This window comes from Lepidochelys olivacea, assembly GCF_965140295.1.
Source record: "Lepidochelys olivacea isolate rLepOli2 genome assembly, chromosome: 16".
Lineage (NCBI taxonomy): Eukaryota > Metazoa > Chordata > Testudines > Cheloniidae > Lepidochelys > Lepidochelys olivacea.
In genome coordinates this window covers 24,498,687-24,525,847 of record NC_140426.1, presented here as the reverse complement: position 1 = coordinate 24,525,847, position 27,161 = coordinate 24,498,687, and the positions used below count along the sequence as shown (strand labels likewise).

The 27,161-nt window shown below is 43.7% G+C and overlaps 1 protein-coding gene across 4 annotated transcripts in view; it reads left to right on the top strand.

Moving 5' to 3' along the window:
* STRBP (spermatid perinuclear RNA binding protein) overlaps positions 1–27,161 on the top strand; it is an 84,201-nt gene that overhangs the window by 19,021 nt on the left and 38,019 nt on the right. For 2 of the 4 annotated variants that reach the window (XM_084650301.1, XM_084650298.1), the window contains exon 2: positions 24,036–24,217. Coding sequence is in view for 3 of the 4 variants with exons in the window: in XM_084650298.1 (XP_084506424.1) it covers positions 24,215–24,217 (3 nt within the window). In the remaining variant the exon portion in view is untranslated. Of the gene's footprint in view, positions 1–2,717; positions 2,829–10,644; positions 10,664–24,035; positions 24,218–27,161 lie in introns of those variants that run through there. The other 2 variants (XM_084650299.1, XM_084650300.1) reach the window with 2 other exon arrangements.

The window sequence follows — 27,161 nt, the reverse complement described above, 5'->3', positions numbered from 1 at the left end:
CGAAGATCTTACCTGTCTGATTAGGTGTCTGAATGTCGTTCAGAAACAAAGCTAGTACTGCTTTGCTGAGCTGTTCTGGAAAAAGATGCAATGGCTGAAAGCTTCCATCTGTTGAAAAGCAGTCTCCTTACGACGCCTCGACTTTGTATGCACTTCGCCAAAACAAAACTGGCAAATTACAGCACAAGCAATAACAGCTGTTCCCCTACGACACGGGGAAAGGAGTCCAGGGGCTCTGAATGGTGGTGGTCAAAGGGACAAAGTATTAAAAGTGAACTGCAATGTTTCTAAAATATACAAACCTGTCAAAGCCTTAAATTGCTCGCAGCAAAAGGACCTGATTGCGAGAACAGAGTACTGCTGTAGTGCTTACCACTGATGACAATGATCCCCTAGCTGTCATAAAAGGGTTTGCTGGGTCAGGCTTTAAATGTGCGGCCTTAATTACACGTTTGAAAAAAAAAAAAAACCTGAAAGGTTACAAACTGTAAATGTCAGAATTGGGGCAGGATGCCTCCCTCTACATCGAGTGTTCGAGGAGTCAGCAGCTATGTTAGGAGAAACCCAGAATCTTGAACTTGAATCCTGGGAATAAGAGAGGACATGATCCTTAAATCATTAGGAATTCTGTTTGTTTGTGATGCTTGTTTCCCACGTTGCTTGTTATGGACATAGACTCGCAAAGATATTTTGCTGTTTTATTTGAAAAGCACTTCCTCAAAACAGGAAGAGCATCTGAAACCCTGGACTCCTGACTGAGATGCGCAGTACAGGTGCATGAGTATTTTGCCCTGGGGAGAGTGGAGATCACGTGGCATCATCCTGCTCTCTCTGTATCCCGGTTTTGCAAAGGCTTTACTCCTGTTTTTCTGCCGCATTCTAGCTGTTCTGGGTCCTGTATTTCCTGAGCTCAAACCTGGAGCACGGTACAGCCTGTTAACAGTGAGGTGTGTAATACGTCGTGTCTTGGGACAGGGCTTTCAAACACGGGAGCTTAACGGAAAGCTCCTGAATCCATGTTTCAACCTGTACCTGATACTCAAAATTGTCATGACCATTCCCTTTTGAGGTCTGAAAATAGGATTCACAACCAGAACTCGGCTAAACGGAGTCCAGTTCTTGGGCTGCTACTTTGACTCCTGTAAGCCTACAGCTAACGCTGAGCATTGGTTCATTATGAGAGTTTGTGTGGCTGTCTTGATTATATGTTAGAGGTGATGGGTCAGCCCTGTGGCTAGTGCTTTTACGAGAGTGAGAGTCAATGGGGAAAAAAAAGTTGTCTTTTATATGCTTTTTTTTTTAAGTAGAGTCTGTTCCAGAGTGAACTAGAAAAGCCTAGTTAATGTGCTGAAAAGTTGGGCGGGATCATGCTCCAGAGTTTAGAGTGTGGGATTAGTACTAAGGAGTAATTGGCTTTGTTCCCAGTTTTACCTCTGACTCTCAGTGCAACCTTGGGCAAGTTACTTAACTCTGTTTTTTCCTGTATGTAAAGGAGGGATTAGACTAATCTCAGGGGGTTGAGGCTTAATGTTTGTAAAGTGCTCTGAGATCGTCTGATGCATGTTGACGGGAATTATCAGGGCAGGGGAAGTTACCAGGTCACCTGACTCTCTAAAATGGGTTGCCTCCCCTCTTAGTAAAAGATTTAATTCTGAAGCAGTGCTACTTCAAAACATACTGCCTTCTCCACAAAAGAGTGTATTTGTGGTGGTGTGACACCATGGTTGCATGCATTATTTTGGATACTATGCAGAATCTGCAGAACCTGTACATATGTAAAGCAACATTCAATCAACCACATGTATGCTTGGAATAAAATATCAGAGCTGAGCTGTACATTTCTTGCCCACTAGTGAAGGCTAGTAAATGCTTCAAGTTACACTCAAAATGTAAGTGATTTCACAGGCAGTGGATGTTGGGTTCCTCCTGCCCCTCCCTCCACCATTCAACCTGGAAAAGACATTCTCCCGCTGTATGGCTATAGAGCACTGGGTAATGCTATCTGCTTACCAGCAGATGGAGAAGTAGTTTCCCAGCTGCTCTCATCACTGTGTAACCTCCGTTGTTCTGTGGGATGTTTCATTCAATTTATTGTTCATTGGTGTTAAAAATATTATTCTACTCTAGACTGTTAGGCTACAGAGGCAGCTCTGGGAAGGCTGGGAGGAATGCTAATTCCTTCCACAGATGGAATCTTTTTGTGTCACCTGCCTACTCTGCTAGGCAAGTTTTTCTTGAATCTCTGACCCCGTCCTTGTGGTTTTACATTCGTCTCCTTCCCTAGAGTTAGAAACTCCCCCACAACTACTCTCAGAAATTAACCAGGCTTTTGTGGATTAATATAGCTCTGCAGTGAGTGCTGGCAGGAGAGATGTGCAGCTCTTTTTATGGAGACAATGAAGGATGCACCTTTTCCCTCCCCATAAAGCTCCCCAGATTTCTATTCCCCCACTTACCTTATGTTCTGGTGGAGAGATTCCAAGAAGAGGAAACCCAGTGAGTGTTTAAACTTAGTTCTCAACACACAGTTACCTGGAATTGTTGCATTTGCCTTAAGCCATATGTTAATGGCATGGTCTTAGTCATTTGGTAGGCTAAAAGGACATGATATGGCTAGAATTACAGCAGACGTTATAGCGGGGTCACAACCCTGCATCTTCTAATTTGCAGCCTTTAGAAAATGTAAACAGTAACATCTGAGTGCCTGTAAAAAGCATTATTTTGAATTCACTGGTAGTCTTGGGTGTGTTGGAATGTGAAAGCTTCTGGTATCCTGCAAATCCTCTGCTTTCAGGGACTTATCTGAGAACGTCTCTGTCTGGATCCAGGTCAGTATATCCCAAATGGATTTTTTTGCTTTAGAGAAAATAATGCCCCAGATTCAAGATCATACTCTGATGATAATTGTTAAATATTTTTATTTACTGTTTAAAGGGGCAATGCCAGATTAAAAAAGCCTAATTCTTTACCTTGGTTAAAAGAAATTAATTACATGGATCAATGGAACAGCATATTAAAAATCAAATCCACTCACCTGTTCATGGTGTTCCTTTCCTTTTTTGCAGTTCACTCAATGAAGCGAAATTAGTCAGTGATTTTTAAACACTAATACCAGTGCTGCCCTGTTTGGGTTGCAGATGCTTCAGGGGAAAGCTTCAAACTAAAAACTGTTCATTGACTTACGTTTTTAAGGAAATAATTAAAAAATTGTAAAACGTTTACAATCGCTCTTTCATTTCCTTTAGTGTATACTCTGAATGCAAATCTATGGAGATATAACTTTAAAGAAAAATAGTGTTTAGTTGGGTATTGAATGTCCTGCTGCCTATTTTTAGATATGCAGTTTGAAGTGCAGGGCTTGACAGATGCCACTGTGGGAAGGCCCAATCCTGACTTGCCGTAGTGCTGTACAGATGAGAAGGAAGGTCTCTAGAAAAGCTAGAGTACAGTGAAAGCTGACGTCCTTTCAGAGCACAAGGCAATCTGCAGTGTCCGTCTCAGGGGGAGACAAGAAACAATAGCAAATGTTGTTCCTGGAATGTGTTCGTGTTTTCTAAATCTCTGCAGATGCATTGCTGCTCACTAACACACGAGTTTCTATTTTAGTTGTTGTTCTTATTTTAGTGTTGATGGAAGGGGCTAGACTGATAGCATTGGCAAATGACATCTTACCACACAATGAGGGACAGCTTAGCCCGTAAAGAATGTGTGTCCTCTGTGTAGGTGTACTCTGGGTAGACCACTTCTAGGGGTGGGGGAGTTGTTCAATGTCCATGTCCTGTTCAGTTTTTGCCCCCTCTACTTAGCTTGCCAGTTTTGGGGATGGTTTTGTGACCTGGGCATTGGCTCATATAGGCTGCTGAACAGATGGCACCAACTTTAAGTCCCCAACTGGGGTTGACTGAAGTTTCTGATGGAGAGGTAAAATATTCCATATCCTGTTTCCAACCCCCTAACGCAAAAGCATGCCATCAACCACAAAAAAAGCTTTTTATTTTTTTAAAAAAGAGAAAAGTTAGTGGTTTCAGGTGTTGCACCTGCCCTCTGAGTCATCCTGGTACTGTTTTGAGGCTTTACAATCACATCTTCCAATTTGTTTTAAAAAAAGTTTAGCTGTCCTGTGTTGCTGTAGGCGAACCCTGTGTTACCAGGGCAAATGGTCCAGCCGATTAGACACTAAGTATTGTCAAGTGTCCAGAGTACACTGATTTTGAGATTTTTTTTAACCCAATTTTGAAGAATAATCTCAGATTTTATGTGTAACAATAGTTGGTTAAAAAAAAAAATTGAGATTTTCCTTGTGAATTGATGGTGTCCTTTTAATTTGTTGCTGAGAATTCTTTTTAACAATACTGTTAGTGCACTTTGCATGTGTAAACAACACTTGTTCCTCGGATCTGGTGCAATGTATAACAGCTTTGTAGCATACACCTGTGTTCCCAGAGTTGGGCATAATCTTGCTAACCTCCGTAAAAGCATGAATGAAAAGACAGGAAAAAAAAGCAAAATTGTGTTGCATCTATGGGCAAGGACAACAAAGTAGAGAAAAAAAATAAAAATAAAAATATACAGCAAGATTTTTTTTTTCTCAGCTGCTTTCATACTCTGTAAAAATAGCTTTGTTGGGTTCATTTTCTTCTCCCAAGAAGTTCCTCATAGAATTGGCTCAATTTCCAACTATAACAACATTCTCTCTGCCTTGCAACCTCAGCCTCTGGTCTAAAAGCCAAGAATCACCATCAGTAATAGATCCTGCAAAAGGAACTTGGTTAACAGTTTGGCTCCTTTTCCCATAGCTCTGCTGGGATAGAGAGGTAATGGCTCAGTTTTGATCACTGCAGGTGTGCGTCAGCACATCCGGGTTAGATCTGTTGAGGTAAGAAGATGTTGGTTTTCCTTTGTCAATTTAATATGTTTTTAACATATTGTCCAGGGCATTCAGAGAACTGGGAGGGCAGGCCCTCTTTTACTGGAGCTTGTAAACATCTGACCATAACCACACTTTAACGTGATTTCTTAATCACAAGTGCTGAAGACACCCCTGACAAATGTTTAGTGGCTAATGTAGTTTGACTGATCTTTCTTCAGCTGTGTTCTGCAGTGCTGGCCCGCTGTAGCTTTTCACTTTCACAGAGGACATCATTGCTGCTCTTCATATGAAAATATGCAAGTAAATTAAATCAAAACCTTTTTGTTGGATTAGCTCACGTGTGTGTAACACAATAGTCTACTGAGAACAGAACTTAATCCGGGAGGGAGGGGGGCCACTTCCACTGAAGCATCTGGGCAGAGGCAGTATGCTGGACTAGATCAACTCCTGGGCTGGCCTAGCCTCGGAATTCTGCTGTTCCTATAATACAATCTTGAATGTCCCAGCTATTGTCACAGACTAACTGGCGAGGAGCCCTGTGGTATTGGAAGATGCTGTATTTTTAGAAACAGTTTGGTACGTTAATTAACACCCCGCTTTTTTTCCCCCTTCTTTTTTCTGGAATGGTTTATTAGAACCAACTTTGTGTCAGCCTATTAGAAGAGGTGTGTTAATTACACTACAGGTGTACTTCTAATTGGAAAACTTATTCTCCCCGTGACTTAATGCTGTGTCTTTTGAGGGCCATCAGCAAGTTGAGAAGGTGCTCCACAGTGTAGGGAGTTAGAACCACTCAAAGCTGCTGGTAGTTCATCGACAGCCTTGCTGTTTACTGTCGATATCTGAGCAATGATCTTGGGTAACAACATGCATTTGCCAACAGGCAACATTCTCCTCCTTTGTTCTCGTGAGACGGTCAGGTACCAGCTGCAGCACTGTGGAAATACAGGAGGTTTTCCTCTTCTGCCGCAGGCCTGAGATAGTAGCTTAAGCAGTGTGTAGTGTTCCGTTTCAGATACTTCAGCTACAGTGTTATCTGACAAGGTGCTGAGCTCTAAATGTGCTGGGAAGGAGTCTCAAAAATAAGACAAGGCAGGAGATTGGTAGTGGCAAGAAATGAAGTAAAGAAGAGGGTTGGATTTGGGAGGGCTTGGGAAAGGAATGGAAACACAGTTTATGTAAAGAGATGGAAAATAAAGGCTAGAGAATGCAGTAACACATGGGAGAAGAATGGAAGATCATTTTGAAAGAGGAGAATGCAGTGCCCCACTATTCCATAGTTGCAGTTACTTATGCATTGACACTCATTTAGTGGACTGACCCTTCTAATGGATGGTTTAAAGTTGGGAGGATCCTAGCATGTTGCTTCCTTGGGCAGCTGCCTCTTGTAAGTGTTTTGACAAATGAAATGGGCTGCGCGTATCAGCGTGTCTTCATTGATTGGTGCTTTAGCCAGCGTGGCTTTCTCCCTAAGTTTTAGAGGACGGTTCTAATTGCAGTGGAATATCAATCTCAGCCATATTAGAAGTAGACTTATCCCTGCTGGATGGCCATAAAGAGCTCTCTTTGGAAATATTGCAGTGATGTGAGTGATGTTATTTCGAACAGCGGCCTGTCAGATTCAGGCTATGCAAATTCCTATTTCCAGGGTTGGCACATGTCCTTGTCTATAGATGTATTTGTAGGAAGAGTCCCTCAATACTCTTTAAAAAAAGAAAAGGAATACTTATGGCACCTTAGAGACTAACAATACTCAGTACTCTTTGTGAGTTAAAAAGGGGTCCAGAAAGTGTGGCTTCATAGCTTTTTTTTTGGGGGGGGGGAGGAGGAATAGGGGTTTCTTGGAAGAACACTGGCCAGGCCTTTCAAAAGTGAGCATGATTTTGGATGCCTGACTTGCCACCTAAAAAGGGATTCTGACTTTGAGGATGTGTGAAAATTGCTGCTTTGAGGTCTTGGGCACCCAAAATTGCTAGTCTCTTCTGAAAATCCTGCCTGCCTTTTTGCAGCAATTCTTGGTCTATTTAGTTCTGGAATAGCATGGACTCAGTTAATCTGTTCTTCAGAGTCTGGTGTCAGGCACTGCTAAGTGGTGAAGATCACAAAGCAAATTCCCATCAGTGCCATTTGTCTTTAGCAATAATTTAGTAATCGTGCAGAGGGGTAATATAATATCTTTATGCTCCAGTGCAGTGGAGAGAGACTGACTTTGACACTAAATTACTCCAGGCTCTCCCTAAATGTCAGAGTTGTACAGATGCATCCAGACAACTTGAACAATGCAGCAGAAGGAAGGGAAAAACAATAATAAGGGTCTGATTCTGAAAGCTGGTGCATAATCAGCATGTTTCAACTTGCATTCAAGCTGCCTGGGAATATATTTCATCCGAGCAAATGGAATTTCAACACTCTCCTCTGACGGTTACACACTAGATAGAACTTCTTCCATGGCGCTTTACTATCCAATACAAGACTGAGACGCATGCCTCTGTAGCACTGATTCCAGAACCTGCTGATGCAAAGATTCAGATTTTCCACTGAGCTGAAGTTTAATTTCTTGACCGAGTATCCGAGAGAGAGTCTTCAATAGTGATTCTCAACCAGGGGTACATGAACCCCTGGGGGTACTCAGAGGTTTTCCAGGGAGTACATCAACTCATCTAGATATTTGCCTAGTTTTACAACAGACTACATAAAAAACATTAGTGAAGTCGGTACAAACTAAAATTTCATATAGACAATGACTTGTTTACACTGCTCTATATCCCATACACTGAAATGTAAGTAAAATATTTATATGCCAATAGATTTATTTTATAATTATATGGTAAAATGAGAAAGTCAGCAATTTGTCAGTAATAGTGTGCTGTGAGTCTTTTGCATTTCTATGTCTGATTTTGTAAGCAAGTAATTTTTAAGTGAAGTGAAACTTGGGGCACACAAGTCAAATCAAACACCTGAAAGGGTATAGTTGTCTGGAAAGGTTGAGAGCCACTAATCTTCAATGCAGGAAAAGGTTAAAGTACATATTGAAGCTGTTAGGGGATAGCAAAAATGGATTGTATTTAATGGTTATAATTACAGGTGGTTTATCTAGTTTGCCCATCTGATCAGATCTCTCTGTCGAGATTCCTCCCCTGTGGGATCCGAGTCTGGATGGCACGCTCTCAGAATCCACTCCTTGCCTTCTTGATGGGTTGTGCAATGAGCCACAAAACCAAACATTCTCCCTAGATTGTCTGCCACAGCTAATGTAAGTGTGGCTGCAAAGGGTTTAGACTGAGATTTCCCAAACTGCTTTAGGGATTTGGGCACAAATGAATGGGAACTGGGCATCCAGGTTCCCTAAGTAGCTTTGAAAATCACAGCCTTAGTTACTAATTTTCTCAGTGTTTAAAAAAGCACCTGAAATACTTCACAGCAAAGGGCTTACCCAGGCTCTGCTGTAACCCAGCCAACAACAGACAGGGTGAGGAGGTGGTGCCCCACACACACATGGGATCTCAGGTTGCTTATAGTCCTGCTGGCTGGTTATGCCATTGATTTATTCTTCTGGGTCCTTTATTTTTAAGCAGCTTGCTGTGGTGGTGGCAGCCTCATTAGAGAGGCCAAAGAGACCAGTGCTGAACGCGGTGGCTGCACTAGCCGCAGGGGTGGATCAAGGCAGAGGTCCTTGCTGAGGGCCCAACTCCTGGAGTCATGAGGTGATGTGCACCCGAGTGTTCATCATTAAACTGCATTTCTCTCCCTCTTGGGTGCAGAAGTGTGATGTGAGCCTAACCAATGCTGTGCCATCTGCCTGAGCTTGCAGGCAGCCTCCTGCAGAGTGAGTAGCAGCCGTTAGAGTTGGGGAGATCCGTAAACCCATCACCGGATTGAATGGCTCACCTTCTGTTGACGGTGGTGAAGACCCCCTCACAGAATCCTCCCTGTTCCTGCATAGACCCAGCCTGCCTGGAGCGTGGATGGCAGTCTCTCTTCCCCTTACGAAGTGCGACTGGGGGCAAAGGGCAGTAATAGTTCACTTCTGCTGCTCTTGTCCGTGCTGCAATTCTACACATGCTTATTTATACAAATCAGAATTAAATATATTAAAAAGCACCTATCCCAGGTTATCTCTAGCTATGTTAACAATCGCAGTCTGTGCTAAGAACACAGTCTGTGTTTCATAGGGAATCCCTTGCGACAAGGCTGTAAAGGAGATTTTAGTCAAAAGGTTTTTCTCTCACTTAACTGAATTAATGATATGTAGGGGATTAATAGCACTGCTTGGTTGTAAACTGGAGCAGGCTAAATAACATCACATCATGCAGCACTTTACATTGTCAAACGCACTTTGAACGCATTCAGCTGACCCCCATTAGCATTATGGTTTCTTTCTTCCAAATGGGGAAATAGCCATAGAGGCTTTGTCTAAACTAGAGAAGTTCACCGTGCTACCCACCTAGCTTGCTAGCAAGACACACAGGAGCTTACAGGTGTGCTCAGAGGCTTTCAGGCAGTAGCAACTTCAGAATAAATTAATATATGTTTGGGGGGGCACTTAATCCCCCTTTCCCCTAGGTCCCCATCCTGGATTTTCTATCCCTAATGCCTGTTATTCCTCAAATTCAGCTAATCCATCCCAGTCCCCTGCTTTCCACCCCAGGAGCCGGTTCAGCATAATGCCCTACAGTACATTCTATCATACGGAGTCTGGTCTCATTTTAAATATCCCAAGCGTTGGGGCCTCTGCCTCTGGGACGTTGTTCCACAGCCGAAGTCTTCCCTGAGGTGTGCCAGATTATTTGTGTCCTTAATTCTTTGGGCCACCCTCGATTCCTCTCCTTCCTTCATCTTCACTTCAAGTCCCTGGGCTGTTGTTCTCCTGTTCCTTTGATCCGCTTAACCGTTATTGCCAAACTCTTACCCTGAGCTTTTACAATTTTCCCTCAAAGCATCCATCTAGGTCATTTGAAAATTTGCATTTCTCCTCTTCACTGAACTCCCTTCAGCTTGTTGGTCTTTTTCTAATATTTAGGCAGACAGACATATAATTCTGCTATAATAATAATAATACCTAGCTCGTATATGGTGCTTAGGAGGGTACTAGTCTCTCCTTGCGATGGGATGGGATGTTTTGGACTGTACACAGACTCAAAACCAGAAGTGGCTTTTTTTTTTTAACCATGTCTCACTGCAAACTCACAATATTTGCACTCACATAGCAACTTTCATTTGAGTATCTTGAAGCTTTGTATGTACAGGTGGGCAAATATTATTGCCATTTTATAAATAGGGAAATGGAGACATTAATTAACTTGTCCAAGATTACACATACAGCTGGAAATAGAACCTAGTCCTTCTGAGTCCCAGGCCTTTGCTGCAACCGCCACATGCAGCTGCCATCTCCAGTTGGTCCACTGTCCTCTACGAGATCTTTTCTGGGCATTATTGCTTTCTGGATTTCTTCCTCATTTAGGTACCGTCTCAGATTATTTCCCCAGATGTATCAGAGCATTTTCCTGTGATGAACAAATGTTTTCTTATTTCTAACCTCTCTGAACTCCCTTCGTACTTTTCTTTCATCTGGAGTTGGCAACTTTCTAATTTCTGAAAATTCCTTCCCCTCCCCTGCCCTCCCCCCCCACCCCGTCACTCACTGCTCTTCCACCTCCCCTTTCCTCATCGCATGATCCTCTCCACCTACCCCCGCAGCTAGGTCGGGAGCTGCAGCCTAACGCAGAGCCTGCTGCCTGCCTGCCCATGAGGTGCGGGTAGGAGGGGGACCTGACTGAGCAGGGGCTGACACAGGTTGGTGATCCTTTCTCCCCCTCCCCAATCGGCCTTTTGGTGTCCAGTCAGTACATGTAACCAGACATTGCCAGGTCCCCTTTGTGACCAGACTTCCTGGTTGAAAACTAGACAACCAGCAACCCTACCCTCCTTTTGTTCTCTCTCAGTTTAGTAATGTCGTGAATGTGCTTGGTATCCCCCACACTCTTTTCCACATCACCCACAGCAATGAAAATAATTAGGGAACATGTTTGTGTGTAAAACGTTCCTATCCTGGTATATAGAGTCTGCATTTATCTCTTCTGTGCCTTTTGTAAGTTGCATTTGAATCCAGTATCTATGCTTTAGTTAACGGTGAGAGTGTCTAACCCTGGTCTCCTTCATGGCCACGCAGATGACAGTCATGTGAACAGTTGCATGATTCATCCCTCCATTTTAACAGGCCCCTTTGTTAACCTGAAGCATAAAGCCTTGTTTGCCCAAAGCCAAAAACATGAGGAATTTATGGTACACATGTTACTTTTGCCAGTCTTAGAACCAACACTACCTACAGGACTGAGGGCTTACAATAAGAGGATCTGCAAGATTGTTCGTGCTCCATGTTCGCAACCGGAAGGCTGCACAAGGCTTGAACAAGCTTTTAATATCCTAGTGTTCTTAGCAAGATGTTCTTTGATAAAATCACTAATTAAACAGGACGGAAGCAGCTGCCTCTACTTGCATGCAGTAGCCCTAGTGGAATAGAACACAAGTGGGTCCAGTGGCAGATGTGTACTAACTATGAATGAAGTCTATAGTAGGACTCTATACAGTTTTCGCAGAATCTAGTGGCCTGCTTCAGGTTCTTTGACAAATGGCCACAGAGTTCTTAGCTTCCCTTTTAATCTTATCCCTTTGTTTAAAAAATGCACAAAACCATTGAGGCAGAGAGACCGACATGCCAGAAAATGCATTTAAGTGAAGGTTCATTAAAGTTTAAACCACATGAAAGGCAAAGATGTGCAAAGTAACCAGTGTGGATTTGCAATATTAAAAATGCCAACTTCAAATATTGTCTGCAGGGCCAGCAGGAAGGTAATTTAGAGGGGAAACAGCTGCTTAGATTTCTGTTTCCAAGATGAAGTGATGGCTTGAAAAAATAATAAACCATGGTCTTGTAATGCAAAGTTTTTCACATATGCAAATGTACATTGGTAACTGAAAGGAAGGTTTAACTTTTCTTTATTTGGGAGCAGCACAGAAGAACTGAGATCCCAAATCTGTGGCTTAATCAGAGTCTTTACATTTTATTATTCATAGCAGAGGGCGTGCTAGCACGAGCCATGAAGAGCACAGCAATATGCCCCGTGTGTGCTGTTTGCTGCTTTCCTGCTGCATCTCATTGACGTCTGGTGCCCTTAGTATTACTGGCTGGAGCAGTCGGTGCTGGGTCGGGTCGTAATCAGTTCAGCTTGTGAGCACTTCAGTTAAATATCCTTCCCTTCCTCTGCTTTTCAGGGGGCCATAACTTGAAGCTATTGGATTTTGTGTACAGACCCAGTTTATTTTTATGGTGCAGTTGGGCAGTCTTTCCCATCCTCTGGAGGATTGGTGTTTTTTTTTTCTTTTAGGGCAATTTTATGTCTTGCTCTACAACTGAAAGGTTTAATCTACATTTATTTTAAATGCAGTAGATCAGTTGAAATGATTAAAGTGAGACCTAGAGGATGGGACAACTGGTAAAGTTAATTAAACAGTTTTATTTTGATGCTGAACCACTTGACCGGTGTGTTTTAGGAATTCATGTAATAGGAAGAGTGCATGACATGTTTAACTAAATAAATTTCAGGAATTTGGTGAATAAAACACAACTGCATTATGCCTCAGGGTCGTAATAGACGTAAGTTCAGCAGAGTGCCCAAAGCAAAGGGGGCCTGATCCCAAGCCCATTGGAATCAGTGGGAATCTATTGACTTCAGTCGCATTTGGGGCAGGCCTGGTCTCTTAAATAAAAAAAAAACATCTCTGATTTGTCTGGCGTTTTCTCTTCTACTTCCTGCTCACTCCCCACCCCTCTTCTCGGATATTTGGCCTCAGTTTGGTTAACACCTACCCATCCTTAGAGCTGCTGCATCCAAGTGAGTGCAGCCCACCTTTCTGTGTTATGTCTGGATGTGAGGCTGGTGCAGAAGCTATTCAGCGGGTTTGCAGCCTTGTTAATGAAAGGACAGTTGCATTCCATTTTGTGCTAAACATATGACTAGCTGTAAATAGCTTGGATCAGCTGGGTTTTTATTACATCGGAATTGCCGTACTCAGGTCGCACCACTGGTCTTTCTAGTCTCTGTCAGGGCCAATACTCGATGCTTTGGAGGAAGGGGCAAGAGAATCCTGCAGTGGATCTTGATGAAATAACCTGACCGTTGGGGAACTTCCCCCAACCACTGACAGTTACAAGTTGGCTTATGCCCCTAAAGCATGAGGAATTGTATCCCTTATACAAATAAATCCTGTCTAATAGAAGTGTGGATGGTCTCAATAGTCATATAAAAGTGTAATCCTACTATGTACTTGGCCTCAGTGATTGAGTGTGGCAATGAATTCCACATATTAATTGTTATCTGAAGAGCCTGCAAACTAAGAGCTGAATTTTGGTAGCCACTTTGTCTGTGGGCTAATTTTTTTAGGTATTCAGGGTGGTGGGGATGGTGTTAAAATAGATTTGATGTTAGAAGCACCTGGCATGCCCTCCCTTTGTAAAGGTTTAATCTTCTCACACACATACTCTCTCCCATTAGACATTGAGCAGTTTTTGATTGTTGAGCAAATTTAGAAGCTATATATAATTTATTTTATTCTTTCTGAGATCATAGAATCATAGAATATCAGGGTTGGAAGGGACCTCAGGAGGTCATCTAGTCCAACCCCCTGCTCAAAGCAGGACCAAGCAGGGAGTTGGACTAGATGCCCATATTCTGATTTAGCTTGGAGCATATTGGTACCTTTGGATTTAGTTGCAAATACAGATTTATTCCTAATGTACAATAATAAAGAAAAAATTGTCTTTGAAATTTTGCATGTGACTGGAAAAGCCACATGCCTAGTAATCCAAGAAGAGTTTTGGAATTAAATTGAAAAAATTGGATTTTTGCCAACTTCTTTCTGCTGTATTTTCATGTTGCTGCCTTATAAAATTTTGGCTGATGGGTTGATGAGAAGTGTGAAAACTATAAATAAAAGCAGGGTTAGCTCCTGTAGCACCATCAGTTATTACAGCTCTATTTCCAAAGCGGTTGAGGTATAATACAATGTTTTCAGTGAACAATCTCCTGCAGTCTAACAAGCCTGTGGATCTCAGAACAGTTCATTTTGGATGTTAGTGGTTTCATAATTAATACTTCACTTCCTGGGGCCACAGACAGATGTGTGTTCTGAAATGACTCCAGGTTTTCTTAGTACACGTTGTATAGAAGAGCAGGAACTCACATTTCAGGATGTTGGAAGCTAGAAATTGCTTTTAAATTCTTGGTGAATATATTCATAGTTTGATCATGAGTTTTCTACTTAAACCTTAAGTGAATAATATCATAGGCTCATAGACATTAAGGTCAGAAGGGACCATTATGATCATCTAGTCTGACCTCCTGCACAATGCAGGCCACAGAATCTCACCCACCCACTCCTGCAATAAACCTCTCACCTATGTCTGAGCTATTGAAGTCCTCAAATCATGGTTTAATTATTTATGTAGTGCCTAATGTGTGCCTTAGAGACCATAATAAGACAAGCCCCTGCCCAAAAGTGTTTTACGTCACTTACATGTTCTGCTTTCTGTTGTGTTGAGCCCTACAGAGAGTTCTCTTTCATGGGCCCGTAAAGACTTGAAGCAGGCTGCATTGCTCACTGAGCTCTTTTTATTTATCCACTTGTCACTTAGGAGCCAGTTTTGAATTCGATCACCCTGCCTGGTCTGTCTTCAGTCTCAAGCCCAGGCATTCACCCTTAGACCTGAACGGATTTTCATGGCGGTTTCACGGCGAGTCTCGGTGTTAGTTGTCATTGATGTGTTGGGTTGCATGTAGTGTGGGTGCTGAGATACTATGGTGATGGGTCTAAGAATCTAGCTAATACTGGTATTTGGAATGCCTTTAAAACTGAGCTGGGACTGTTCTATTTATTGTTCTGAAGACCACAGGCACTAGTCTGTTAAACTTTCTGGTTTTGGGGGCAGGAGGAAGCTAAGATTTTGATAAAGCTAGTAATGTAATCAATCACATACTCTGAGTAGTTTATTGTAACCTGAGTCCTCTTGAATTGCAGTGTTTGTGGCAGGTGTAAGGTTTTCCATAATAGGTATCATAGTGTTCTGGTAATTACATTTCTGCTGGTATTTATAATAAACTTACGTTTCTTCAGCTTTGATCTCTCAGATGATGCAAATTGCAACTGGTTGAAGTTCAGGCTGTAAGGGCTGATGGTTGTGTGGCCAAATCACAGTATTGGGGATTTGAGATAGGCAAAGATTTTTCAAAACCACCCAGTGATTTTTTGGGTATTCCAGTTTTTCAGGGCACAGCTTGAGTCTCCCTAAAGAGCCCTGATTTTCAAAAAGTGCTAAATACCCAACCACTGAAAATCAGGCTCCTTAAAGATGAGCCAAGAGGGAGCCCAAAAAGGGGTACCCAGGTTCATTAGTCACTTCTTGAAAATCATGACCCTGACTTCTGTGCCTCAAATATCCCAGTTTACAAAATGAGGCACAGAAATCATGGTTTTGATTTTCAAAAGTGATTAGTGAGTCTGGATACCTCCTTAAAGGAGCCTAATGCTGGAGGCATTGAGGAAGCCTAAATAGTTATTTGTAAAGTACTTTGAGATCCACAGGAGCTAGAGCTGGCTGAAAACTCCTGAATCTTGAGTTTTCTGTGAAAAATAATTAGATTTTCAACTAAAAGCTCTGCCCTGAACATTTTCCAGTTTTTCAACCAGCTTTAGTAAGAACATAGGGCAGAGTGGATCAGACCTAGAGTCCATCTAGTCCAGTAGCCTGACAGTGGTGAGGACTAGATACTTCAGATGAAAGTGCAAGAAACCCCTTAGTGGGCATAGTCTACCATTCGGGAAATCTCCTAACCCATAATAGAGATCGGGTTAAATCCCAAAGGAGGAGGATTTATCTCTCTTCCAAAAAAAGGTTTAGTATCTACTGTTCTAACTCTAGATATTCAGGTTATCCCTGCAAATAGCCAGTCTGCCATGGTTGGAAGGGGAGGTATGAGGTGAAAACATGTTTCTGTGTGTATGTATATTGTTGCCACAGAGCAGCAGTGACAGCTCCTGTATTTCCACATTGTCTTCATTTTCATCTTCGCTTTCTCCTGCCCCATCCGTATCAGAATGTCGTTACGCTTTGTTGCCCTGCAGGAAAGGTGGTGAGCCTCAACCGCTTTATGCATCAGGAATGGGCAATAAAAGGCAGTGATGCCGGTGTCCGGGCTGTAGAGGGAGAATGGAATCATTGCCTTGGCAGCATCCGCTGCTTCTCTAGGAGTCTTTCGTGCTGGCTGGAACACCCAGGTGGCTTGGTAACAGTCAACCTTTGGTCCCTTACATAACAGTGAGGAGTATTTACTGCAGTGTACACTGTGAAATTTACCTCTGTTTAATTGTAACTTTGGAAGAGAAAAGCGTTATTTGCTAGTATACAGGCGAACTGTTGGTCTTGCCTGGAGGCTGGGTACCTTAATCCTGATTTAGCTCTTGCTTCTCCTTTTATGGGAAAGTCACATAGGGGAAGGATGATCCAGTGGCTTCAGGTGTTAGCCTGGGACTCAATTTTCTATTCCCTGCTCTACCACAGCCTCCCTGTATGACCTTGGGCAAGTCACTTAGTCTCTCCGTCTCAGTTTCCTACCAGCACAGTGGGGATAATAGCACAGCCCTAATTCACTTGCGTGTTATTGAGGATAAATACATTAGACTGAGGCACTTGGATACTGTGGTAACGGGCCAGGTAAGTGCCTAACAGAGTCTGTAGAAAGATTACTTTCTCATACATTTGTTTTTAAAGGTCTCCTACAGATTTGATAGGCACTTTTCTTCCATAAAATTCTTTAGGATGCTTAGAAACCTACAGGAAGGATATTGCCCTTGTTAAATTCTGATGGACTTTAGAGTAATTTCTGTAGAAATCCTATTACATTTCTATAGAAATCTGTTTATTTCAGCCCTGTTAAAATCTATAATGCTTTTCCCATTGGTATAATGTACACTTGTTTGTATGGTGGATTTGGCTTATCTGTATGTCCCTGATTATTGAGAGAACCTGTCTTGTCAAATTGGGGCCGACTCATCCCTCAGTTGGGTTATAGATGCAAAGTAGCTAACCAGTGGCTGAGATGCAAACCTTAACTTTGAATTTCCTCACATTTATGTTAAAATCTGAACTGTAAAATTGTTTTAAAATAAAAAGTGATACATGAAATTTTGTGAGCGTTGAGGCAGTGTTCCTCGTCATGAGAAGGGAAAGGAGAGATCCAGAGAGTCAATTAAATGCACTGCTTTTGTGTTTGAACATATAACCATTGGTGTAAATGCAGCTGATTCACTGTGCATCGTTCAGTACTGGGTATGACCTGCACTTTCATATGTTAAAAAGTTATTTGGAACTTGTGTACTGAGCATGTTCTGTGAAGCGTCTAAAGTCTCCAACTTTAGATTTTCTTCGTGCAGATACAAGGCACAATTCTGCACTGGGGATTTGGAGATTAGAAAGAAGCAATTTTTTGTTCATCAGAATCTGCTCACACAAATGGGGCTGGGGGCTAGGGGGCGAGAGAGAAATGGAATTTAACTACTTTCCCCCCAAAAAATCTCCTTTGGGCGGGAGGCGAGCAGGAGAAATGTGAGACTCAAAGAGTTTTTTTGTGTGGTTTTTTTTTTATTAAATTTAAGAACTTGGAATGGAAGTACCTGCCTAGCCGTAACTCTAGCACTGTTCTGCACGCGTTCCCTTGGACGGAAAATTCCAGGCTTCTCCGGGTTAACACAGGTTTTTCTGAGACAATTGCATCCCTGGAAAATAAACTTGCATGACTTTACTAACTTAGTTGACTCCAGGCATATTATTGGTAGCAGCAAGAGCTTTACCAGTCAGTGGTATATCCCAGTGCTACGATTGCGTTCCCTTTCAGGATGCTCATGTGTCCGAGGGTATGTCTACATTGTAACTAAAAACCCACAGCTGGCCCGTGCCAGCAGACTCAGGCTCATGGGGGTCTGGCTAAGGAGCTGGGTCCGTCCAAAAGTCCGTCTAGCCCAGTATCCTGTCTTCTGACAGTGGCCAATGCCAGGTGCTTCAGAGGGAATGAACAGAGCAGGTAATCATCAAGTGATCCATCCGCTGTCACCCATTCCCAGATCTGGGACCCTCCCACCTCGCAAGGTGCTATAGCCCAGACTCCAGCCCAAGCCTGAATGTCCACACTGCAATAAAACAGCCCTTTAGCACAATCCTGAGTCAGTGGGCATGAGCCAGCCACAGGGTTTTAATGCAGTGTAGACATACCCAGGGTAGGAGGTATTTCTGCTTTTGCATGCTGTTGTAGAAAGGAGAAACCAGAGTTTCTGTGCCATTCTTTTAGGAATTAGGACTTAAAATCTTAAACATCCACAGAAGACAAGGGTCAGAATGAGTTAGAAGATTTTCCCATGGTGAAACCTCCTGAATTGTTGTTGTTCCCCTCAGCATGTTGATGCTTTTAAAACCAGGAGAAACTATTTTGCTGTTTCTCAGTCAGTTATTTTGACACTAATCAGTGCTGCGGATCTTGTTTTGATTGGTGTCTTGATGCATCATAAAAAGAGTTGCTGAAAGAGTTCAATTATAATATCAGCAGTTCTGCCAAATGTATTGAGCTGTTCTGAAAAGCAACTTGTCTTTCCTGACCCAGATACACAGTTTCCCACTGTGGTAGATGCTGCCAGAAAGACTCTTGGCAGAAAGCCAGAAATAAAATTATACTGCAGAATTATACTCCTTTCCTTGTCCAAGCAGCGTTGTGTGTCGTGATGAAAAATTACCTGCCTTTTGCATGCAGAGCAGAAATTAAAACTAACTCACAATTAAAGCTCCAGGACTCTTACTTTGATATTAATCCTCCCCCTTAATTTCACTGAACGTAACTTTTTTTTTTTCCTTGTATGCTGCATAAACTGCAGCATTTTTGCTGCTGGGTCTGATCCTACCTGCAAACCCCAACCTACTTTGGGAACCTCCCTTCCTGCTCTCCTCAGCATTAGTTATCTCTCAACACTGTTGAGGTCAACTCGGATAGTCTCAGGATTATTTGTGTTGCCCTTCAACCTGCTGTTTACGCTAAAGTGCCTCAGCTGCTGATGCTGGAGCGAAGGAAAGATTAGAAGGGCAGAGGGTGCTTTAGTGCCCCAGAAAAGCATTGCTGGCTTGTTGAGTCTTGCTGTAGCATTGAAGTAGTCGTCATGGACCCTGGACTCTTCCGACAGCCTGGCCAGATGCCCAAGCAGCAGAGAAGTGGGCATTTAGATAACTAAAGAGTTCAATGTACTGTGACCCTGTTTCCATTCCCCAGTTATTCCAGCAGCATTTCTCTGTGCAAAGCGCAGCTTTGGGCTGCTGGGTTGGTGACAGGTATCCAAGATGCCCTTTTCTAAGGGTAAAATGGAGTCTCAGCTGCCTTGTTAGTTTCAGGCCATGTGGAGTTCACAGACCTGTTGCTCCTGCCTGCCACCTTGCTAATCAGAAGTAACTAAAGACAGCTAAAGGGCTGCACGTTAGTATGTCCAAAACTATTTAAATGAGCATCTTTAAGTCCAGGAGGCACAACTGACAGCTGCAGGAATAAACCCCATTATTAAGGCCACATATCAAACTCTTCATCTCATGCCCATGCCAAAAGTTCCTTGTGAAGGCTGGGGTGTTTAATGGAAACGTTTCTGGGTCCTCTGTGGCCATCCTACTGGGCGTGGAGGCCCAGGCATGCTGCAGCCACTCCTAAATTGGTTACATTAGGATTAAGATGAGTCTCAAGAGCCCATTTCCTGTTGTGTTTTACTTCTGTTGAGAAACTGTGTGTTTTTAAACATCAGTGTTCTGGTTGTTCCCAGACCTGCTGTGGAGACAGTTTAGAGAGACCGTGAGTTACCTCGTTTAGTGCTGGTGTGTAATAACACTTCACATTGCTCTAGTGCCTTCTGTCTGAGGATTTAAAAACTCACATCAATCCTCCTCTCCTGGCCCTGGTGAGGTGCGAAAGTATTATGCCCATTTTACAGGTGGGGAGTGAGGCACAGAGACGGTAAGTGACTTTCCTGAGGTCACTCATGGCTTTGTTTACCCTAGAGGCTTTTCCTGGAAAATTCATTGCAAGCTGCGGTGGCACTAGCTGTGGTGTAGCCCAGGAACAAGCAGCTTTTACCATCATGTCCTCTAGGGCCTAGGCCACCCCGTAGGCACGCCAACCATCCGGATGGAGCTGTCTCAGGTAGGGGCTGGTTCTAGCATAGATGCTCTGTGGTGAGTTAATGGCAGAACAAAGCTGCTGGATTAGAAGGATTGCAGTCCGTTTTTATCCCTTCTGATGGGCCTGGTAACAAGCACAGTGCTCAATCCAGATGGCTGGGGCTGCTCTAATCTTGGCTTCTGTTTATTTTCCACTCTGTACCTTGTTCTTAAAGTAGCATCTGAATTTTTAGAAAGCGGGCTCCGTTCTGTTTAGTGGTTTTATTAAACATTCTCTCCTGGGGCCTGAACTGCATCAAGTTTTCCTTTGTGCAGACACTTCTGAGGAGTATTGTTGGGCAATTAATAATTTGAAAGAACACTGTAGGACAGCTCCAGCTAGAATTGTGTGTGGTGATTTTTCTTCTTCTTCCTCCTGAATAATATTGATGAAGATGCTGTCATCTGTAACTCCCTCCCTAATCGGAGCACAGTGCAGCCATTTCCCCAGACCTCAATCGCTCACTTTTGGGGAAAAGGGCAGGTAGAACTGGATTAATGGTGACTCTTGCCCAACTTGTTTTGCTTGTTAATACAACTAGGAGCCTCTCTGAAAAGCTGCATTGTTCTACCCCTCTCAAGGATAGCATTGAAAGGTGTTGATGCTGCGTAACATGTCCACTGTGCAGCAGAGAGAAAATAGCCCCAGTCACGCTGTAAACGTTTGCTTTGAAGCTATTTCAGGTTTTCAGAGTATACAGAAAAGAGCTCAGTGCATGCGGAATTGCACACTGATGTACATTTGTTCTCGGAGCTCAAGAGGTGGATTGCAGGCTTGGTCTCTAGACAGTACTGTCTGCCCAGCAATTTAGTGAAGCTTCAGAATTTGCTCAGTCAGCCATTTCCATCCATCTGTTTTCATTGTGTTGTCACCTATAACCTGCAGCTTATAGCAGTCCTGGAAGGGAGTCCAGGCTGGAGCGTAGCTTGGTGTCTAAAGTCTGTGGTGATGGACACATTCGCTAAATCCAGAAATAGGCCTTCCTGCGTTTTTAAGCCCGTCGGCTGCTCTGGTGAGGAATGTTTGATGCACTGTTGCCATGCTGAGAAGTGGCGGAAAACCGAAGACTGGGCCCTGACTGACACCCCTGTGCAGCTGAAAATGTTGGGTGGAGGGTGTGGCACTCACATGTTTCCTGGTAACCAAGGGACAATTTGGCGTTTTCAGAAAGTAACAAGAATCCCGGCTGCAATGGGCTCTGTTTCCATACCTGGGACAGTGTCCTGGGGCCTCAGTAGCTGTTCACCGCGGGGAGGGGGGTGTACGAATGCCTGGAAGTCCAAGGGCATTTGTGAGGCCTGGGAGCTTGCTGCCTTGGGTCCCAATCTGCAATCACTTAAATGAAGTGAGCTGTAGCTCACGAAAGCTCATGCTCAAATAAATTGGTTAGTCTCTAAGGTGCCACAAGTACTCCTTTTCTTTTTGCAAATACAGACTAACATGGCTGTTACTCTGAAACCTGTTAAATGTGTATAACTCTACTCATGTGAGGTGATCATTGACATCAGTGGGGCTACACAAGCGAGTAGTTATCTGCGTATGGGAGCATTTGCAAGGATTGGGTCTGTGCAAAGTAAGTCTGAGACTTCAAAAGCTGCCCCAGGGTTTGGACCCCAGTTCCAGTTGGTATTTTAATGGCAACTTTGGCATTTCAGCCTGCAGTGGGAGGGCAGGATTGGAACTTTCTGAGGCTGAAGAGCTGAGCAGGTCTTGAATGTGTGCTATGGGGGCGCTGCATTGGTGGAGAGGGAGTCTTAGCCTGGTTATTTGGTGCTCCCTGTTGGCCCTGCCATGGAACTAGGACACTCTAATTTGGTTCTAAAGGCAAATATACCTATGTTTATTGTCCAAGCTCTGTCCCTGTTGAGCCTCTGCCAAGAAAGGGCCCTGAAAGCCCATCTCAATCCATCTCTCTCCCTATGAACTTGTCCCGTCCAACCCTTCTTGCCCCCAAAAAGCATTTACTGTAACCACATCTGACCCCTTCATTATTTATATTCTCCTTCAACCCATCCCCATATTTAACCATAAGGGGGGCCCCTGTCCCAGACCCTTTCACTGGCAGGTTGGTTGGTTGGTATACTGTACTGTATCCCAAGTACATTAGTCTGGAGTTCGCAGAGACCTCTTTATAGACAACAAATTGCTCCCAAAGCAATTTAGTCCTGTAAATCTGCTTCAGTTCTCAGATAGGGGCACAGTGAAGTGGAATGTATTGCTCCCTTTCTAGATGTGTGCAAATCTGTACGGGACGCAACATTTTGATAATTTTGTCACACCTCTGTAGTTAAAGTTTGCTTTCAAGTCACTTCTCTAGTCCCTATGCCGTTGGAAAAAGCAGGTTTTGACCTTTAACAATGTCAGGATTGTGCCATAGACAATATGCAACATATTGTTTGATGTGCAGGATTGAAAGATACAAGAAAAAGAGAGCACATGTCAGCCAGCAGGATTTTACCAACTGGCTTTCAACCCACTGCAAATGTGTCTGAAAAGTTCACATGGTGGTATATGGAATGAGAGGGAAACGGGAGTTCTTTGCAAGGACGGGGGTTCCATAGTGCTCACTGAGCTCATTTCCTCTCCTTTGTCACATGGTACTCGCCCCATCACTATGTCCTCCTGTTCTCGCCAGGCACCTATTTGCAGTTGCATCGTGGTGCCCCCCAGTAATGGTGCCTGTTGCTCTGGGATAGGGGAAGGAGCTTTGTGCTTTTATTTCAATGTTTTTCTTTTTAGCTTTGCCAGTATGCACAGAACAGAAAATGAGGGTGTACAGGCCCTAGCCTTCAAGTGTGTGAGTGGGACACCAGTACGCTAGGTGCTGGGGTAGTATAGTGGGTTTTCAGGAAATGTAAATAGCCTAGAACAGAGCCCAGCTTGGATTGTTGTGTGTTTCCCTTCTCTGAGCCGGCTGCTGTTTCTTGTCAGCTCCTAACCCTGCACTTTTGGAGACTGATTTCTCCATTTATACCACCACCCAACCCCACCCCCGCCAAAGAGAGAAACTCCCTGTCTTTTGGTCTTCCCTGACATGAAATACCACATTCCACTACAAATAGCAGACACAAGCGAAGGCTTTTTTCAGGTGCAGAGAGGGATAACTGTTCTGTTGTAACATGGTTCAGAGGAGAAATGCCTGGTATTCCCCAGTTCTGCCAGGGCTTGCTGTCCATGGGTTCGCTTGCCTGTCTGGTGCTGTGGAAAGCAGCACAGAGATGCACAGTGTCAGCTGGGGGCTCAGAGGTCATGGGTGAAGTTTTCAGAGTGGCGCCAGGTGACCCAGCCGTGCATTCTCCTGTGAATTTCATCTTCCATTCGATTTGGACTAAATCCCCTGCCCTGCTTTGAAAACCTCAACCTGTAGCTGTTTGTGGCAGGGACTCTTTCTTACTATATTTGTACAGCACCTGGCACACTTGGGGCCATCATCCTGATCGGGGTCTTGGGGCACCAATGAAGTACAAATAATAAATGAAAAGAAATTCAGTGCCCAAGAATATGATATATGGATAAAAGTGGCACACCAGTTTTGTGGCTGGCTTCATATCAACTGTACTAAATACCCTGGAATTCTGAACTCCCGGGTATCAGAGCTTTTGAATGCCAGTTGCTTCTCGGCTGATGATCCCGGATGAGGATGGCACAGGAAAGCGGTAACATGTATGTGGGCATGTTTAAAAAAAAAAATTACTTTCTATAGAGACATCTGCTTTTTGTTCGGCATTGATGATTTCCCCCCCCCCCTTCTTTTGAAGCCTGCTGCTTTAATCAGTGGCTTGGTTTAATGTGCTGCTTTGAAAAGCAATCAGAATTAGCATGTGGTTTCTTCTCTCTTCAAGTTGTTTCTCTCTCTCTCTTTCTCTTTGCAGGTGTTGTATTGCAGAAAGCGACTCCTGGAGCATCTCGCCTGTATGAACTCTTGAGCTGGCAGGGGATTGAGAGGCTTATGAGGAGGTTCTGTCAGGCAAAAACAGTGCCTAGCAAAGATACCGAGGAGGAGGGAAAAGGAGAAGGGGGAGGGGGAGCGGAGCTGAGACTCTAGCAAACCATGGTAGGTAACTGTCTTCATTAATATGGCTGCTTTAAAATTATTATCCACCCCTAGCCCGTTGTGGAATCTGTTAAAACAAGAGTGGAAGGATTTTCTGACTCGACTGCATTAAAGATGTCTCCACATGGTTTAAGCAAAGCAAATGAGCTTTGATTTATTGAGGGGCTTTTTCTAACCGGAGAATGAAGCCTTGTGAGCCTGCAGGACATGCATTATTAAACACAAATGAAGGGGATGCTCATAAATAACCTTTTCTAATAAAACTGGCATTAGCAAGCTCTTGCAGTGAGTGTGTGTGACCTTGAACTGTGGATTGCATAACAAACACTGACACTCCCCACCCACCCCTTCCCCACAAGATCAGATGTTGGTGCTCTCTATATTTTAATGTTAAAAATTAAAAGCCAGAGCTCTGTGCTCACCTATTAATAGCATAGATATGATGCATATGTAACCAGTACCCATCCGGGCATATTTGATGACTAACTGAGGAGTCACTTCCAATCTGCCTGCTTGTATCTGTTACAAATCGCAAGAGTCAGAGATGCATTGAATTTGCAAAGCTGTGCAAATGTGAAGGGCTTGGAATGGTTAGTTTTTCTAAAATGCATTCAAGGAAGGGGGAAAAACCCGCCCAATTAACTAATTCTTGAGAGCCAGCTGTTAGGAGTAATTTGAGCCTATTGATTTTTTTTTTGTAAGTCCTCTATATGTTGTTGCTGCGAGACGGAGGAGTGACTAGGCACAGCATTATATTTACAGTAAAGTACTGTATTCAGATTTGAGTAGACGATTGCTAATGAAATCCATTAAACGATAACCCAGCCAAACACAAATTAAGATTTCACTCTCTGTGGTGAGAAGAATGCTATGGGGGGAAGGGGACATCAGGGAACACAGGGCACAGATTGGACTTTAAATGGGAAGCTTGCTGGATCCAATGAATTCTTGACCCAGATTCTCTTGCTTAGTACTTATTTTGCCATTGCCTGTTAGTGAGGTAACCATGTGTTTCTAATACACAAGTTACAGGCTTATCAGTTTGCCGCTGCTGGAGTATTTTCTATAATCTGTGTTCACAAGAAGGGAGATTTGGGGAGAAGGGGACATTCTTTGGGTGGACGTGAATTAACAAATCTATCTCACTGATTGACTGCTGAGCTGCAGCACCCTTTACCTGTATCTTTGTGTTTTGTATCTGAGGTGAACGACAGCAGGGACCTTCGGGAATGGAATTCTAGTGTGACAGTACTGGGCAGGGCGTAGGGGGAGCACTCCTTACCTGTGAACCAATGCACTTCTCCCTGAACATGTACATTGCCTGTGGGATAGGAGAACTAAATGCAGATTCAGCAATGAGACTGCTTGGATCCATTACAGGCCGTGCTGTCTCTGAGCTCAGGCATGGTTACAAGCTGTGAAGGAGGGGGAAAGATTCCCCATCACTGCAGGATAAATGCAGTTTATGGAAGTAAATGATTAGCAAGAGTGCACCAGTCTGCCCAGCGGCAGGGGAAAACCCTGTGATCCACATACTGGGAATATTTTTGATTCTCTCCCGTTTGTAGGGAATGGAGTAAAGAGTTCCCTGACACTGCATCAGATTGGTCTTTGAGCACCAGGGTTACATGTGGCTGAAGGGGAAACATCTGGTAGACGAGTGGCTGCCCATGCTGGCTCACTAACTTGTCTCGCCTGGATGGCATGGCAACCAGACATCTCCAATCAGGTCACAAGTCTCTGTGCTACCTATCCCCATCATGGAACTCCATGAGCCCTCCTTACAAGCCCTTCTTTATTTGGGATCCTTTAACCCCTTGTTTTTTCTATTTGATGATTTTAATCTTTCCCCACAAGCTTAACCCTTCCCTTCCAGCCTCCTTTCTAGCCATTTTTCATGCTCTTTGCGAATTCCTTCCTGTTGGTCAGGATTTTCCTTGTGATCTGTAGTTGCTGCAGACCCAGATGCAATATCTCCGGCTTGGCAGCACTAAACGCATAAAGTGAGAGGCTGGTGGGCTGCCTCTGTACCAGCCGAGCACAAGGGGAAAGCTGCAGCTCTTGGCATGTCTTGCCAGGCAGAGTTGTTCTCCCAGATTGTCAAAGCCCTGTATAAAGTGCAGCTTCTCTCAGCCTCCTCCCCAGGACACCTCTTTCCAGATTACCTGCCCCAAAACAAGATGACTTCCTTGATGTGCATGGAGCCCTTGAATTTCCTCTTTGGAACCAGATCAGCTGACCCCTTGGAGCCACTCAGCTGCTGAGGGTCTGAACAAAGGGACAGAGTATTCCAGAATGCACTGTGAATTTATTGAAGAGCCAGGAGCCCCTTTCCTTCATAGTTACTATTTACTGTTTGTATTTCAGTGGGGACTAGAGACCCCAACCAAGCTCAGGGCCTGTCTGTCCAAGGTGCTGCATGGACATAGACATGGGCACAGTCCCTGCCTAGAAAAGCTTAGACAAAAAGAGGGAGGAGGAACCAGGCATAGGCGGAAAGTGACTTTCCCAAGGTTACACAGCAGGTCAGTGGCAGAGACAGGAACAGAACCCAGGTTTCCTGCCGCCTCATTCATCCCCCTGCCCACTAGGCCTCCCTGGCTCTTTATGCTTCATCAGAACCATGGCTTTTTTCCCCAAAGTGAAACTTTCTTGGCAAAGTTATGCAAGGCAAGCACCCAAAAATACCTTTATTAACCATTGCAGGTAGGATTAGCTAGGGCAGTGCTTGACTGGTATTCTCATGCAGATAAGAGACTGCATTGTCCCTGTCCTTAGGAGCTTACAGCTGCTATTGGGTGAACCTGATAAACAATATGGGGAATAGCAGAAGAGAGTGAAAAGGCTAGTTGTGGAGTAAAGGAGACGAGAAATTTCTCCTCCTTGCATTTTTCTAGCTCTGGACCCGAGTTTTTCTGCCCCTAGTTTGGGAGTTGGTACAGAG